Here is a 13,185-nt window from a genome sequence, read left to right as displayed (position 1 = left end):
CAAAAAAACCCTATAGAATAATTGTACAATAATAACAGTCAAATCATCACATTTAATAATGGCTGTGCAACAATAGCTATTTTTTAAAATTACTCATCCCATCTAAAATACATGTGATGCATCCAAAATTGTAACTCCTTCCACCAGCACACATTAAAATATAACCAAATACAATGTTGACTTTAACTGACACAACAATTGAGAACTTGAGAAATACATTATCGCAAGAATTCATACCCAGAGACAACAAGACATTTTAAATAACAATGACAGTTTTAAACACCCCCCCCCCCCCAAAAAAAAAGATATCACACTGTACCTGTAATTTCAAATGAACAATAAATCCTGTGTTCAGTCCGACTCAATATCAACAACATGTGGAAGTAACTCCATGGCGTCTTGAAAATGAATTTGGAATGACACATGCATCCCTGCTGATGACATCACCAGAGTGTCGTCACCATCTGCACGCTGCAGGGTGGCGTTGCCCGTTATCGCTGCCGGAAACTGGAGCGGTGAGGCCTCGTCACACTGGTCAGCTCCCTGAATCTGACGTTGAAAAAGCAGAGAACTGTCGGGGGTGGGCGAGGCATCAGCCATCGCCCTCCCTGTGATGTCCGAGGACCTGTTCTGCTCTGGCACTGTGGCAATTGAAAAAGTGTGGGTGTCACCACCGGCTAGTCACTGTCCGCAGCACACAAGGCGCATTTCTGTCGTCCAGCTGCGCAGTTTCCTCTTCAACTCTGTTCTCACCTGTTCACAAAAGTCAAAGAAAGTGGAGCTGCTCGTCACGGAAATATATATTTTTTGCGAACAAACCAATTCACAAAACACTTGAACTGTCTGAGAAGCGCCATGAAACATCGCCTCTTCCCTCACTCTTCAGGAGCCGGGCCGCATTAAGTCGCCGCAAGATGGAAAGTCTGGATGTTTTTTAGACAATAACAAGTACAAACAAGTCTCATTTGAAATACTGGAATGTGACTGCTACGCACGGGATAAAAAATATATATATTTATGAAATAAATGAGCAGTAATGAAAAAAACCAACCTCTTTGTTTGCATAGCAGTAGAGAACCGCCACCAGAAAACCCTGCAAAATGACCGCTAATTAAGAAATGCACTGTTTGACGCTAACACTGTGAAGCATATGAGGACCGCTATATATATCAAGTAACAAGCAGCCGCGGTGATCGTGTTCAGCCCACCTGAAAGGAATTTAGAAACAGCGAGAAGAAAACTTTCAGGTAGCGCAGAGCCCCTGAGGTTTGCTCATCCGTCACAAAGATGAAGATAACCTCGTGAATGCCAAAGAGGGGGATCAGCGTCAGCGTCGCCTTGGCCAGCCTAGCGAAACCAACAGCAGCACAATTCGAACTCAGCATGAGGTTCATTTTCCGTGTTATCTTCAGTTTACGCGAATTGAATGCGTGGCCACTTGCCGACATTTGTAACCGGAATAGTCACTCTGGTTGTTGGCCCGTAGTTTGGCTAGAATCACCTTCAGAATCTTGACGAATATCAGAAAGTTGATCTGGAGTTGGTGCGCAAAAGAAAAAACACCACTTGGAGTTTTGCGCGACACGAGGGTCGGTGTGTCCCAAATGTCATACTTACGAGCGAAGCAAAAAGAATGGGCGATCGAATGATCCACCAGTAGTTCATGTTCTCATTGACAGCCCAACATCTGGGAGGAAAGAAGGATTATTCCCATCCGCTCTCTTTGGGATCACGAGGCTTCAAAGCGGCCTAGCGGACACACTCACTCTTTGTTTTCTTTCAGGATCTTCATCACTACCCAGGGAATCACAAAGAGAAGAGGCGTTCCTAAGACAACGACAGCATGCGGAAGGATCTGAAGCACGGCACTTCAAGACGGAATGAACGCACGAGCAATGAATGTGGTCATTGCATTGCCGGGGCCTTCATTTGCTAGTCTCTGATTAAATCATTTTATCGTCGACAAAGTAATCAGCCTCTCTAAAGCTTACCCCAGCCGAGACAAATGTACAGCAAGTATTTGTGACTGTCGATCAACACCGACGCAATCAGCACAGAGTACAAATAAATGGCCTCTCCAAAGAACCAGTAGTGGTTGGCGAGCACACAGTACTGCATCAGAACCTGTGCTATCCTGCAGCCAATAGCAGCCTGGGGACACAGAAAGCCACATATCACGGAACATTCCGGTCCAAAGTCATACTCATTTTCCAGGATGCGCCGGGAAATTCTTGAAACGCGGTGGGCGGGCAGACAATTCTCAGTGCTGTTTCAACACACTCCCAAAATAAAATACACACAATCACGGCGTGGACGGTTTCAGTTCAAGCCGCCCGCCGTTTTCTGCCATTCGACACAGCGAATCCGAAGCCCCATTCAAACGCGACCCTTACGGCCACGACGAGACGCCAAACGCACCTGATGGCTGAGCATCTCGCTCACGTCGGCCGGTTTCATGATCTCGCGTCCCCAGTGGCGCTCCAGCATGGTGTCCTTAACAATGACGGACGCGGCTCGCAGGATGAAGGACAGGAAAAGGTTGGCATGGATGTAGTTCCGTGTGCAATGCAGTTTCCTTTCCAAGAACAAACAAAGCCCATTTTTCGCAGTCATCCGCCATCATCTACAAAATAATCGATCCGGCGACGATGACGTGCAATGTTGTCCAATTTTAGGCAGAGAATGGGTAACCATTAGGCCTGAAAACAACTCAGGCTATTATTATGACGCGCTGCTCTCAATGCTCATCGGTCTTAAGTGGCGGCCGTATCGAAGATGTTCAAGTTTCGGAGAATACAAAGCAATCTCCTGCCGCGATCAGAGAAGGACTCCGAAGTCTACTCGCTGTAAAGTAGTCTCCATACACTATCCATAAATAAAGAGCAAACATAAGGCCGTGTCTTGAAATGCGTTTGGTGGTTTACCTCAAGCTCAGCAGAATGACGAGAGCGGTAACGAGAGTGAGGAGGGACAGCGAATATCCCGCCGTGTACAACGTCCTGAAGCTCACCATCATCTTTTTCAGCCACATCTGAAAGACATGCGCACAAATGCGAGTGAGCAGAGCGCCAAAATGACGTAGCCCCAATAACAATTTGGAGACACGCGCCATTGCAGGTTGTGGCTTTGCCGTGTTGCTATTTTGATGATGTTTTTTTTCTTGCCTGCACAGATAATAACTCTATTTTGGTCCGCGGAAGACTCGATTTCAGGTACGTGAGAGCCACTGCAGCGGCACGGCGTACGCACACACTCTGTCATATGACTTATTGACTGCCATCATTATCTTGTCATCCGCCGACACAAACTACAGCTCTGACATCACGGGAGCTGCAGCTGCTGCAATTTCATTGTATCTGCTCATTCAATGACAAAAAGGATTTGCTATTCAGAACCCTTCTTCTCAACTGCCTTGACCTGCCACTTGGATTCAACGTTGCCTCTAATTTTCCCATGAATCAAATCAGCCCTGGTTTGTTCTTTTCATTTTAGCATACAGGTGATTTCAAGTACAATTAATTCAGTCTAGGTGTGAGTGTGAGCCCTGCGATTGACTGGCAACCAGTTCAAGGCGTCCCCCGCCGACCGCCTGATGACATCTGGGATAGGCTCCAGCACGCCCACTCTAAATTTTGTTCTCTCAGTTCATGGCCTACTCGAACCCCCCACGTACTATACCCTGGAGATACGAATGTTTCGAGAGCCTCAGCTGGGCGATCGAGGCTCATTTGGGCATCCTACCTCCTGATATGTGACCTCTTCTTCCTCTTCACACTGGGACTTATCCCTCCACACGTGGCCGCTCTCGTCGCGACCCCAAAGGCCGTCGGTGCCGCAGCGCCGGAGCACCACGCCGTGTGACACTGGATGAAACACAAAGAGAGAAAGGCTGAGTTTGCTTCCTGACACTTATTGTCGATTCACTGCATGTTGTTAACGAGCAGCGGCCGAGCATATTTCACTCCAGGTTAGTGCCACGCCGCGCAAAGGGAGGGAGGCCAGGGCTGACGGGAGTGCATCTACTCCCTCTTATAATCGGTAATTACTGCCCAGAGAACATTTTGTTCTGAAGCATGTTTGCATGAGTATCGTGATTATGGTACTCATGCATACATGGTTCTCGGGAAGGGGGAAAAAAAATGTCATGAAATGCCCATTGCGCATCATCTCAGATATCGATGCTCAGCGTTTCTCCAGTTGTGGTGCCATTTAAAAATAAATACCAGGACATGACCCGATCGACGAATTATTTCAGCCTTTGCACAAACAAATATTTCAGACTGGTTTACCTTGATCATACCAGGGCAGGTAGAAAGGACAGGAGATGTTGACAAGAACGCCAGCAGGAGTATCTGGCCAGCAGGCGTACCTATCAAACGTTCGGTTGCAAAACAAGCCATCTGCAAAAGGCAAAAGGGTGAGAGAGAAGCTTCATTTGCGCTCTATTTAGGGTTCTTTTCTTTTTCGCGCGTGCGTGTGTGTGTGTTTGAATCGCAGCGAGTGACATTTGCCTCGCTCAATATGGTCTCTGATTGCAAGATACGCCAGAGGTTTCCGTACCTTGAGGCGGCGGCTCATTTTCAATCATCCTGATACAGTCGTCCTTATACTGCACCCACTTGTGAAACGTTTCCTCCAACACCTTCCCGCTGGCCGTGTCAATCTGTAATTATAACAAACAGCCCCGTCCGCCATCACCACCAACAGGAAGGACTCGCTGCACCTTGATTCCAACATTTCGTGCTTGACGCGTCATTCCGAGTGAGAGGAGACGGCGTGTCATGGAAAGCACTCTTAGCATTCTCAAGTATCTACTCTTCCGGTCTTCCAATCGCCTCCCAATCGACAATATTCATTTCAAAGATCTGCAATATGCAAATTATGGATATTGGCAAATAAATTGCACGGGTCTGTAACTCCAGTTTGAGATATTTCCAATTTGATTCTGACCACTTATTATTCCAATTTACACGAGGAACCAACCGATGAATTGGCCAGCCAATTAAATCTGCTATTATTAGCACTCATCCCAATTAAAAAAAAAATAAACACTCACTTTTTGACATTACACACACACACACACACACACACACACACAAAAGAGGGGAAACAAACTAACCATGGGCAGTTTGACAAGGAGCAGACCAATCAATGCCATCATGTCTCCTGTCGTAGCCATTGTGACTGAGAATGAGGAGAAAGCACAAATTTGAAGCATTTACTTCCAGGCGGGAACACGCCATTCAGTCGGTTTTCAAGCGGCAACTTCATGCTGATCATGCTAGCTCGCTATTTGATTTTGCCATTCCATCCAGTCTCCCTCTCTACACAGCCCTTTTCCATTTCCGAAAAGATTTGAAGTCTCCCAGCTCCAAATGACAAGTCGTGATTTTAAAAGGGAAGTATTTCACCACTTTACTTTGCTTTTTTTTCTTCTTCTTTAACTGCAGGATGACTGCGGTCACAAATCAGACCGTTTTTGCTTTCAATATGCTCCAAGAAACAACAAAAAGACATTCATTGCCGCTTTGGGTAGAGTGACGCTGCAGTTTGAGCCGCAAATGGAGCAAATGTCGTCTCCCACTGGATGATTAAACAAAGACGTTTGGACAAATCACTTAAAAGATGGCGTGTCAAAACAATTGTCAGCGAGTTCCAATGCAGTCAAGAAAATATTTCCAGAACCTCTTGAATTTGAAAGAACACCCATCAAACATTGAGGCATGCCTTGCGTCCCTTGGATACAAGCTCACTTGAAAGCAAATGTTAAGGTTAACAAGTGACTTTTTTCAGCCCGATTGCACACTTCTCATCTTTTTCCTTTTAAACCACTCTTGTGAAGACAAATTTAGTGCCAACCCCCCCCCCCCCCCCCCCACACACAAAACTGTGCATGAACAGAAGCCAAATCAGCCAAGCCATGCAGATGCACATTATATTTGGATTCCTCACATCAATCACATTATTGAACGCTCAAGTGCTGTTTTAGTGGGACACAATTTACGGAAACCTCCCTGGCAACATTTTAGAATTAGTCATTCACTTTCACCGGAGGTGATTCTATTCATAAAGCAACTACATGACCGCATGTTCTTCAATCTTGATTTGAGAAACTGTTCGTTCGACATGCACTGACACACTAAGAGCATCTCTCTTCCCGCATGGAAATCAGACTCGAGGTCATCACTGCAATTATGTGACCGCGGATGAAGCAAAGGAGCGTCTGTCTCCTCACCGAGTGACATTTTGTTTCAAGTTCAATCCCCAGTGGGCATCTGATGTCATTCAATGTGACATCAACATCAAATTGATGTCAGATCGATGTCACATGCCCGCGGGGAAAAAAAGAAAAGAAAAGAGCGCACTTACAGATATATGCAGCGGAGTGTAGCCTGGAAACTTTCCGTGCCGTGCTCATGGTCGTCACACTGTACCTGCGCGCGGAACTCACTCCTTACATTCCTTTGAGAAAAATGTGGCGGCAGTCATCCCCCCCCCCCCACCCCACCCTGTGAAAAGAGGCAAGCCACCTCCCTCTGATGTGTGTGTGTGTGTGTGTGTGTGTGTGTGAGCGAGAGAGAGGAGGATGAGTGCAGGCGTCTGGATGCCCCCATCTTTAATACGACGGATGACGATTGTCGTCATGGGGAATCATTTGAGTGATCCAGATTTTCGGTCACATCCATGTTTCGATTGATCAGATCAATTGAACCGGCGCAGAAGAGGAGCCGTCTTTCTTGCTCTGCTTTCTGTCACCAATTGCCAGACACGCTGGGAGTAGTGAAACGGGCGTGAGCTCAGCTTCCCTGAGGCTGTTTGTGGATTTTTTTTTTACCTGCAAGATTTCCACTCGGGTTGTGCTTGACCCGCATCCAGTTCAAATTTACATGGAAATGCACTTGCTGCGCTAATGTTGAGAATCACGTCGCGACTGGCCCGCACGTGGTTTCCAACTTCTCTCAACAATTTGCACTTTGTCGCCTTGTCCGCCCCGCTGCGAATGACAAGAAAATCAAGTGTAGTGAGGAAAGGATGTAACAGCAACCTATAGCAACAACTCACGCATGGCGATAAATAAAGAACCGATGGACAAAGTGAACATTTCAGATTCAGTAGTTGGTCCTGACTCATCCACTAGCCTTAATATGCTTCCCGCTTTCAAATGGGACTTTTAAAGGTTTGGACACAAGCATTCGAGTCTCTGCAGTGGCCGCCCGCCCATCGAGGATGAAATGAAACGAATAAATCTTAGCAGGCACCATGACACTTCATTTGGACGACATCCTCGAAGCCTATTTTCCGAGGGACGTATTTTACATTGGAAACATCTCCGAGCACGCCAGCAAGCAAACATGATGACCTCAAAAGTCCTCACCCAGTGTGAAACGTGGCCCACTCAAACCTGTATACCGGCAGGAACGATGAAAGGCACACATCATTTTTAGACCAATTAAGTGGAGTTGGATGCCCAACGGTGCCCACCTGATGATCTCCCGCTGGTTGGCAATCCCTGCTCAAAAGGTGGCGCGACCGTCACCTGCTGGCCACAAACTACTTGCAGACACCGCACTTTGCAAATCCTTCATTTATTCATGAAAATTATAAAGCATATCTGTAATTACACACACAGCGGACACAACCAGCTGCACTTTGATGACATTCCAAGGCAGGAGGAAAGCTGCAATCACAATTATGGTATGGATAGTCGCGACTCACATCATCACCGGTTGGCCTTTTTTTTTTTTTTTGTGCCACAAGATGCCACCAACTTATATACAGTATATATATATATATATATATATATATACACATACATATATATGAATAAAAAACGCACTCAAGTGAAAGTCGGGATGAAAATTTTCTAGTTGGGTTTCGCTGGCGTGGAGCGATCACGGAGAGAGTCGCTGGTAAGCCCAGCAGCTTTCACCACGCCGCTGATGCTCACCCAGCTCGGCGTCAGCGGCCACCTTGGTGAAGACGATGCGATCATGCAGCCTGTTGGTTTGGCCCTGCCAGAACTCGATCAGATGGGGCTTCACCACGTAGCCCCCCCTGGTGGACGACAGAAGAATACAGCTGTAAGAACGGCACCTTCAGGTTTTATCTTTTGAAATGTCAAGTCAAGCCAGGGGAAGGAAATGTCACGACAGAATGTCATTTCTATCGAAAGAAAGGAGGGAGGGGGGTAAAATTTCTCAATTTGGTCATTTCATTGTGAAAACACTCACCAGTAGTCTGGCATCGGCACTTGTGTGTCCTTATACTTCTCCTCAAGCTCCGCGTTTTTCTCCCTCAGGAACTAAAAAGATGCCAACAACAAGTGAACGTTTCAAAGAGAATCGGCCTGACATATTTAACTGTTAACATGCAACAAACTCTTTGTTTCAGGAAAGGCAATCCATACTGTCCCCTCCCCACCATGCAGGAATGGGTCCATCGTCTCTTCATCATTGTTAATTGATACAAAGTAAGAAATTGTGACAGCGCCAAGTAACTCTAGCCACATTGCTTCCCTGAGAAAAGTAAAATTCGTTGTTACTTGTAAAAAAAATGGATGTGTTTGAGCAACACGTTAGCGCCATCACTGTTCATATGTATCGGCAGGCTGCGGTTCTTCTTACCGCTCTATTGGGAACCGGCATGCTCTGCCTGCTCACCACCGCCCCGATCTGGCTGCTTTTTGGCCGCGAGTGGAAGTACTCGCAGGAACTCTGGTAGGGGATTCGCTCCACTTCGCCCTCGATGCGGATCTACCGGGACAGAAGGCGGAAGTCAGTCGAGACCCAAGAGAGAGAAGCGGGGGCGGATGTTGCCTCACCTGTCTGTTCAAAGGCTCCCAGTAGAAGACGAGGCAGGCGTGAGGGTTGCTCTCCTGTGGGTGGACCACAGCGTGACGGCAGTGATGTTGGCGGACACAAAGGTCAAGGGTCAGAGCTACTCACCAGCTCCCCTCCCTTGCGGCTCTCGTAGTTGGTGAAAAATCGGAAGCCGCTGTCATCGTAACCTTTGAGCAGGACCATGCGTGCCGACGGGCGGCCGTCTCTGACACGGAAGTGGGAAGTAACCAAGTACACATCATTTGTTAATGTACTCAAGAGCCCTTGAATGGAATCCGGGCATAGTAGTGGATTAAATTTATTCATGTCTGCTTTTGATGGCAGTTCTTTCAACTTTAGCCAAGTGAGGAGGACTTACTCGATGTCAGAGTTACATGTAATCATTTTTCGCCTTAAGTGTATTGTAGGCGGCTGGTATCGGCAGCCTCGGCAATTACCCGAAACCTTAAAGTAAGGCCGGTATCGGCCTATCGGTACTCGCCGATCCTTCGTCGTGAACAAAAATACAAATGGTTGCTGACTTGGTTGCCGTGGCGATGCACATGGCGTTGGCCTCGCCAATCTCCGGGCATTTGGTGGCTTCGTCGAACCAGGTTCCAAACTGCTTGATTGGGTCCAGAGAAGTCAGTTCGCTCTCCTCGAAACACTAAATGGAACACAATCGGACTCTAAGTGACATTCATTCGCTTCAATGCAGATATTCAACGCCTCAACCATCATGGCAGAGTGTGCATGTGCAAAGATGTGTGTATCAGGATATCACCAAATAGAACAACTTCAACCCCACGTTGACATTTTATCAGTGGCGAAAGTTGATTACACCGTTACGAAACGCCAATCTGTACTGAAACTGCAGCTCTGCTTACCTTCAGTCGCAGAGTCAAAGTGGTTCTTTTGCAATGGAACTTTGGTCAGCCGAGCTGCCAAGCCAGGAGCTGATAAATGCGATGTGGGAGCAGTAATTCTGTAAATTAGCCCCTATATTGTTGATGTAACTGTGCATAAGAGTGATTGTAGTTGCTTGTTATGGTAATGCTATGCTGTACTACCAGAGAGAAATTCCTTGTGTGCGCTACATAATTGGCCAATGAAGATCATTCTGATTGTCATTCTCATTCTGATGAACGTTGGAAGGGCCCGCAGGTACTCCACAGACCATTTGTCCACAAACAATAAAAAGTCGATTGCTTTTATACTACATTCAGTCACGACGTGAAGGATTGCATTTTGGAGCTACAAACAGATTTCCACAGAATGATTCCAGAGTCCAGCCTGATTGCAACGCTCACCTCCTCGTCTCCTTTGTATTTCTTCCTCATGTGACTGAGATCCATCCTGGAGCTGTCACGCGTCGACTGTCTGCGGAGAAAGCGTAGAAAGACGCTTCGTTTGCCTGCAGTCGGAGGCGAAAGGGATGCACGATTGGCAACAATTATTGATATTGTCTGCCAAAATGACAGTGTGCCTCTCATGCCTGTGTGCTAATGTTACGTCACGACGACTTCGCTTCACATTAAAACACGAGGCAAATTTTGTAACCAATGTTCATGCACAACCTTGTTTGTTTTCAAACAAACAACAATATCTTCCGTAAACATTGGTTATAATAAACGTTAAGTGCACGGAATAATTGGACATTAATAATGACATTGACGCAGGAATGTGCAGAACCAAGCACAGTGGTGCGTTCAGGGAATATCGTCCCGATGACTCTGCAACACGATAGAACGACCGCGGCAATTTAAAAATGTATATGAAGACAAAAATCTGATTTTCTCAGAATTAAATGTGCTTATTATCAGTCTTTGTCCGGTAATAATAAATTTTCTATTTTTACAAAATATTCCTAATTTGTCGCCAAGTTCTTGAATGTAGCATCATTACGTCCCTTCCGGAATTCCCTCGCAGACATGGCGGCGACCTTGTGTGGAAAATTATTTCCTCCAAAAGGTAATGCAGCTGTAACGATGTATTTTGTTATGTATATATAATGTACATGTTGACATTTCTTCCCAATATTTTCGGTGATCTTAGCGGAGTTACTGCTAAACTGCTGTACCCCAATGAGCGTTTAGTGAAGTGGTCGAACTGCTGCCGTGTTCGAAATAATTGACTGATTTCTCACTTCCTACTCACGACATAGGGTTTTATGTATGTGTGTGTGTGTGTGTATATATATGTGTATGTATATATATATATATATATATATATATATATACATACATACATACACACGCACACACCATTCGGGCGCTCCTTTAATACGTCATTGCTGTCGCTTAATTACAACGTGTCGCATATGCACCCTCTGTTTTAAATATCGATCAAATAAATTCTTAATAAATGTCGAACATCCAATAGATATATCCCGTAAGTAAAATATAAAAACATTGTTTCAAATTGAGTATTATTAGCAGAAATAATACAATGTGCTTGTTGTGATGTGTTGCTCTACTTTTATGAAAGATATTTTCCCGCAACAGTCCACACACCATTAACCATTTTGTGACCTGCAAATAAACACCACAAAAGAAGAAGACACTATACGTGACCGTGTCTTCCTTCCAGGATGGCTCCCCCGGACTCAGAGCATTCGCCACGGCTCCAAAGCTGTCACCCGCCACAGGAAACCGATGCACTTCCTTAAACAGAAGCTGCTGGCTGTGACAAAGTACATTCCCCCGAAACCGGCTGCCCCCCCGGGCGCGTATCCACGAGAAACACCTGTGGTCCAGGAGGAGGTAACAAAAGTCATTTGTGTTAGTCCACACGGCACAAGACAGCTTGTGCAAACCTTACAAAATTATTTAAATTCAATATTTGTGTAAGATAAATAAAGAAGTCATGTTTTGTTCTAAGCCCATATTTCCCAGCCCTAGATGTCCCGAATGTTGCGGTCACATCCATAATGAGCAGCGACTGCCCATCAGTCAAGAGGAAGTGTCAACTGAAAGTTCTCTGTGCTCAGGAGAGTCCCTTGATGAGACTGCTGACGCGAGACGTGGAGGGGGTCTTCCACGACTGCAAGATGGTCGCCGTGGCGCAGAACAGCGGCTCCACCTCTCATGACATGATAATGCTCAAAAACAGGTTCCACAAGCATGACATTCACGTCAGGCTCTTCCCCAACCAGGTAAACAAATGGAACGACCAGGAAGCGTTAACTCGGCTTCAGTTGTCATTTGCATCGTCGTCATAGAGTATGATTGATTGACTAATGTCCACGTGTGCTCCTGTGCAGGTGATGCGTTCCTTCCTCAGCAAGAGCATCTACAGCAACATGGCCCCTCTGTTCATTGGGCCCACCGTGCTGTTTGTCAGCAAAGAGCCCAAGGTGAAGGAAATGCTCTCCACGCTGCGGCTCAGCCCACAGATGAGTCTTCTAGGTACCTTTTATTTTGGAGTCACATGCTTTAGGATACAGCCAACCCCCGCCTTGCTGTCACAGGTGCCGGGTTCGTGGTCCTGCTGTTTTTTTTCGTACAATTGGAAACTATTTAGTTCTGCCTCCTGTTTGTTGTGTTTGATTTGTGGATAGTTGTTTTTAAAATATTTTTGTTGACCTTTTACCACAAAATAATGATTGCGATGTGTATTTTAAATCTCTAAGACATAAACGAATAAAAAACTAAAATGAATCATTTAAAAAAAGAAAAGAAAACTCCAAATGAAATGAAAATGTACCGTCATGAAAAATCCCGTATAACCCAGATACTCAGCTGGCCAAAGTTTGTCAGGTGAACCTAATTTGACCTCTTCTAAACTTTATAATTGATCAAGATTTCCGTCAGCGGCCATCACTCACTTCTCTGCACCTTCAGTTTACACCCATTATGGAATGATCTGTTTTACAGGAGCCTGCATAGACAACACGCTGTTGAGTGCGCAAGGCGTGGCGAGCTACGCCAAGCTGTCGTCAGTCGCCGTGGTCCAGGGCGAGCTGGTGAGCGGCCTGAGCGCGCTGGCCTCGCAAACGGGCACCTTGCTGCAGCGACACCCCACCCACCTGACGGCGCTGCTGCAGCAGTACACGGCGCAGCAGGCCCAAGCGGAGAAAGCCACGTGAAACGAGGACCGTCCTGGGACGTTCAGGACGCTTGCGCAGGCGATCGAGGAACGGGCATGCCGGTCTGCTGATTTCAGAAGGTCTTAATTATCTTTATTTACATTAAAGGTGTTTTGCGACTGTTTGGGGGTCGAATTGTTCATTTTGCTTTTTCAATGGCCACTTCATTAAGTACTAGGGCGGTGTGATAGGATCACATAGATTATGTATACAGTGGTCCCTTGAAGCAGTATAATAGAGAAAAATGGATTCTACGTGCTTGGAGACGGTTCATTCATT

The 13,185-nt window shown here is 46.1% G+C and overlaps 3 protein-coding genes across 6 annotated transcripts; 1 reads left to right on the top strand and 2 right to left on the bottom strand.

The window, feature by feature from the left end:
- Positions 1–32: 32 nt before the first annotated feature.
- On the bottom strand, positions 33–6,486 carry LOC147190192 (glucagon receptor-like). Its single transcript, XM_086137987.1, has 14 exons — positions 6,370–6,486; positions 5,120–5,184; positions 4,561–4,663; positions 4,290–4,400; positions 3,742–3,863; positions 2,925–3,031; positions 2,419–2,575; positions 1,992–2,151; positions 1,767–1,827; positions 1,618–1,687; positions 1,443–1,534; positions 1,209–1,347; positions 1,052–1,093; positions 33–753 (listed from the first exon to the last, which is right to left on the bottom strand). The coding sequence occupies exons 1-14, from the start codon at positions 6,416–6,418 to the stop codon at positions 682–684; spliced, it is 1,350 nt and encodes a 449-aa protein (XP_085994113.1). The 5' UTR covers positions 6,419–6,486; the 3' UTR covers positions 33–681.
- A 1,083-nt stretch (positions 6,487–7,569) lies between these two features.
- Positions 7,570–11,471, bottom strand: pnpo (pyridoxamine 5'-phosphate oxidase). 4 transcript variants are annotated; one of them, XM_086138057.1, is made up of 8 exons: positions 11,393–11,471; positions 10,130–10,199; positions 9,362–9,486; positions 8,946–9,045; positions 8,822–8,875; positions 8,625–8,753; positions 8,232–8,302; positions 7,570–8,055 (listed from the first exon to the last, which is right to left on the bottom strand). In XM_086138057.1, the coding sequence occupies exons 2-8, from the start codon at positions 10,172–10,174 to the stop codon at positions 7,893–7,895; spliced, it is 687 nt and encodes a 228-aa protein (XP_085994183.1). In that variant the 5' UTR covers positions 10,175–10,199; positions 11,393–11,471; the 3' UTR covers positions 7,570–7,892. The 4 variants fall into 4 exon arrangements, with proteins under 4 accessions (XP_085994183.1, XP_085994182.1, XP_085994184.1 ...); XM_086138056.1 differs by having other exon boundaries at positions 10,130–10,233; positions 11,393–11,466; XM_086138058.1 differs by having other exon boundaries at positions 11,388–11,429.
- mrpl10 (mitochondrial ribosomal protein L10) lies at positions 10,731–13,030 on the top strand. Its single transcript, XM_086138059.1, has 5 exons — positions 10,731–10,790; positions 11,409–11,581; positions 11,809–11,973; positions 12,082–12,226; positions 12,695–13,030. Exons 1-5 carry the CDS (start codon positions 10,751–10,753, stop codon positions 12,904–12,906), a joined length of 735 nt encoding a protein of 244 aa, XP_085994185.1. The 5' UTR covers positions 10,731–10,750; the 3' UTR covers positions 12,907–13,030.
- Positions 13,031–13,185: the final 155 nt, after the last annotated feature.

Source organism: Hippocampus guttulatus, chromosome 19 (genome assembly GCF_054856545.1).
Source record: "Hippocampus guttulatus isolate MCC_2025c chromosome 19, RoL_Hgut_1.0, whole genome shotgun sequence".
NCBI classification, from domain to species: Eukaryota; Metazoa; Chordata; class Actinopteri; order Syngnathiformes; family Syngnathidae; genus Hippocampus; species Hippocampus guttulatus.
Note: the sequence above shows the minus strand (reverse complement) of the source record. Positions and strands in the feature narration are given on the sequence as shown.

What these genes read in the sequence shown, in the direction of transcription:
- LOC147190192 (XM_086137987.1), bottom strand. Translation starts at nt 6,418, where the DNA reads ATGAGCACGGCACGGAAAGTTTCCAGGCTACACTCCGCTGCATATATC. An exon ending in TCCTTGTCAAACTGCCCATG is followed by an intron (nt 4,664 to 5,119) that starts GTTAGTTTGTTT and finishes TTATAATTACAG; the next exon opens with ATTGACACGGCCAGCGGGAA. An exon ending in GTACATTTGTCTCGGCTGGG is followed by an intron (nt 1,828 to 1,991) that starts GTAAGCTTTAGA and finishes TCGTTGTCTTAG; the next exon opens with GAACGCCTCTTCTCTTTGTG.
- pnpo (XM_086138055.1), bottom strand. Translation starts at nt 10,312, where the DNA reads ATGAGAGGCACACTGTCATTTTGGCAGACAATATCAATAATTGTTGCC. An exon ending in TGCCGGTTCCCAATAGAGCG is followed by an intron (nt 8,303 to 8,624) that starts GTAAGAAGAACC and finishes GCATCTTTTTAG; the next exon opens with TTCCTGAGGGAGAAAAACGC. An exon ending in GTGCCGATGCCAGACTACTG is followed by an intron (nt 8,056 to 8,231) that starts GTGAGTGTTTTC and finishes GTCGTCCACCAG; the next exon opens with GGGGGGCTACGTGGTGAAGC.
- mrpl10 (XM_086138059.1), top strand. Translation starts at nt 10,751, where the DNA reads ATGGCGGCGACCTTGTGTGGAAAATTATTTCCTCCAAAAG. An exon ending in CACCTGTGGTCCAGGAGGAG is followed by an intron (nt 11,582 to 11,808) that starts GTAACAAAAGTC and finishes CTCTGTGCTCAG; the next exon opens with GAGAGTCCCTTGATGAGACT. An exon ending in TCAGGCTCTTCCCCAACCAG is followed by an intron (nt 11,974 to 12,081) that starts GTAAACAAATGG and finishes GCTCCTGTGCAG; the next exon opens with GTGATGCGTTCCTTCCTCAG.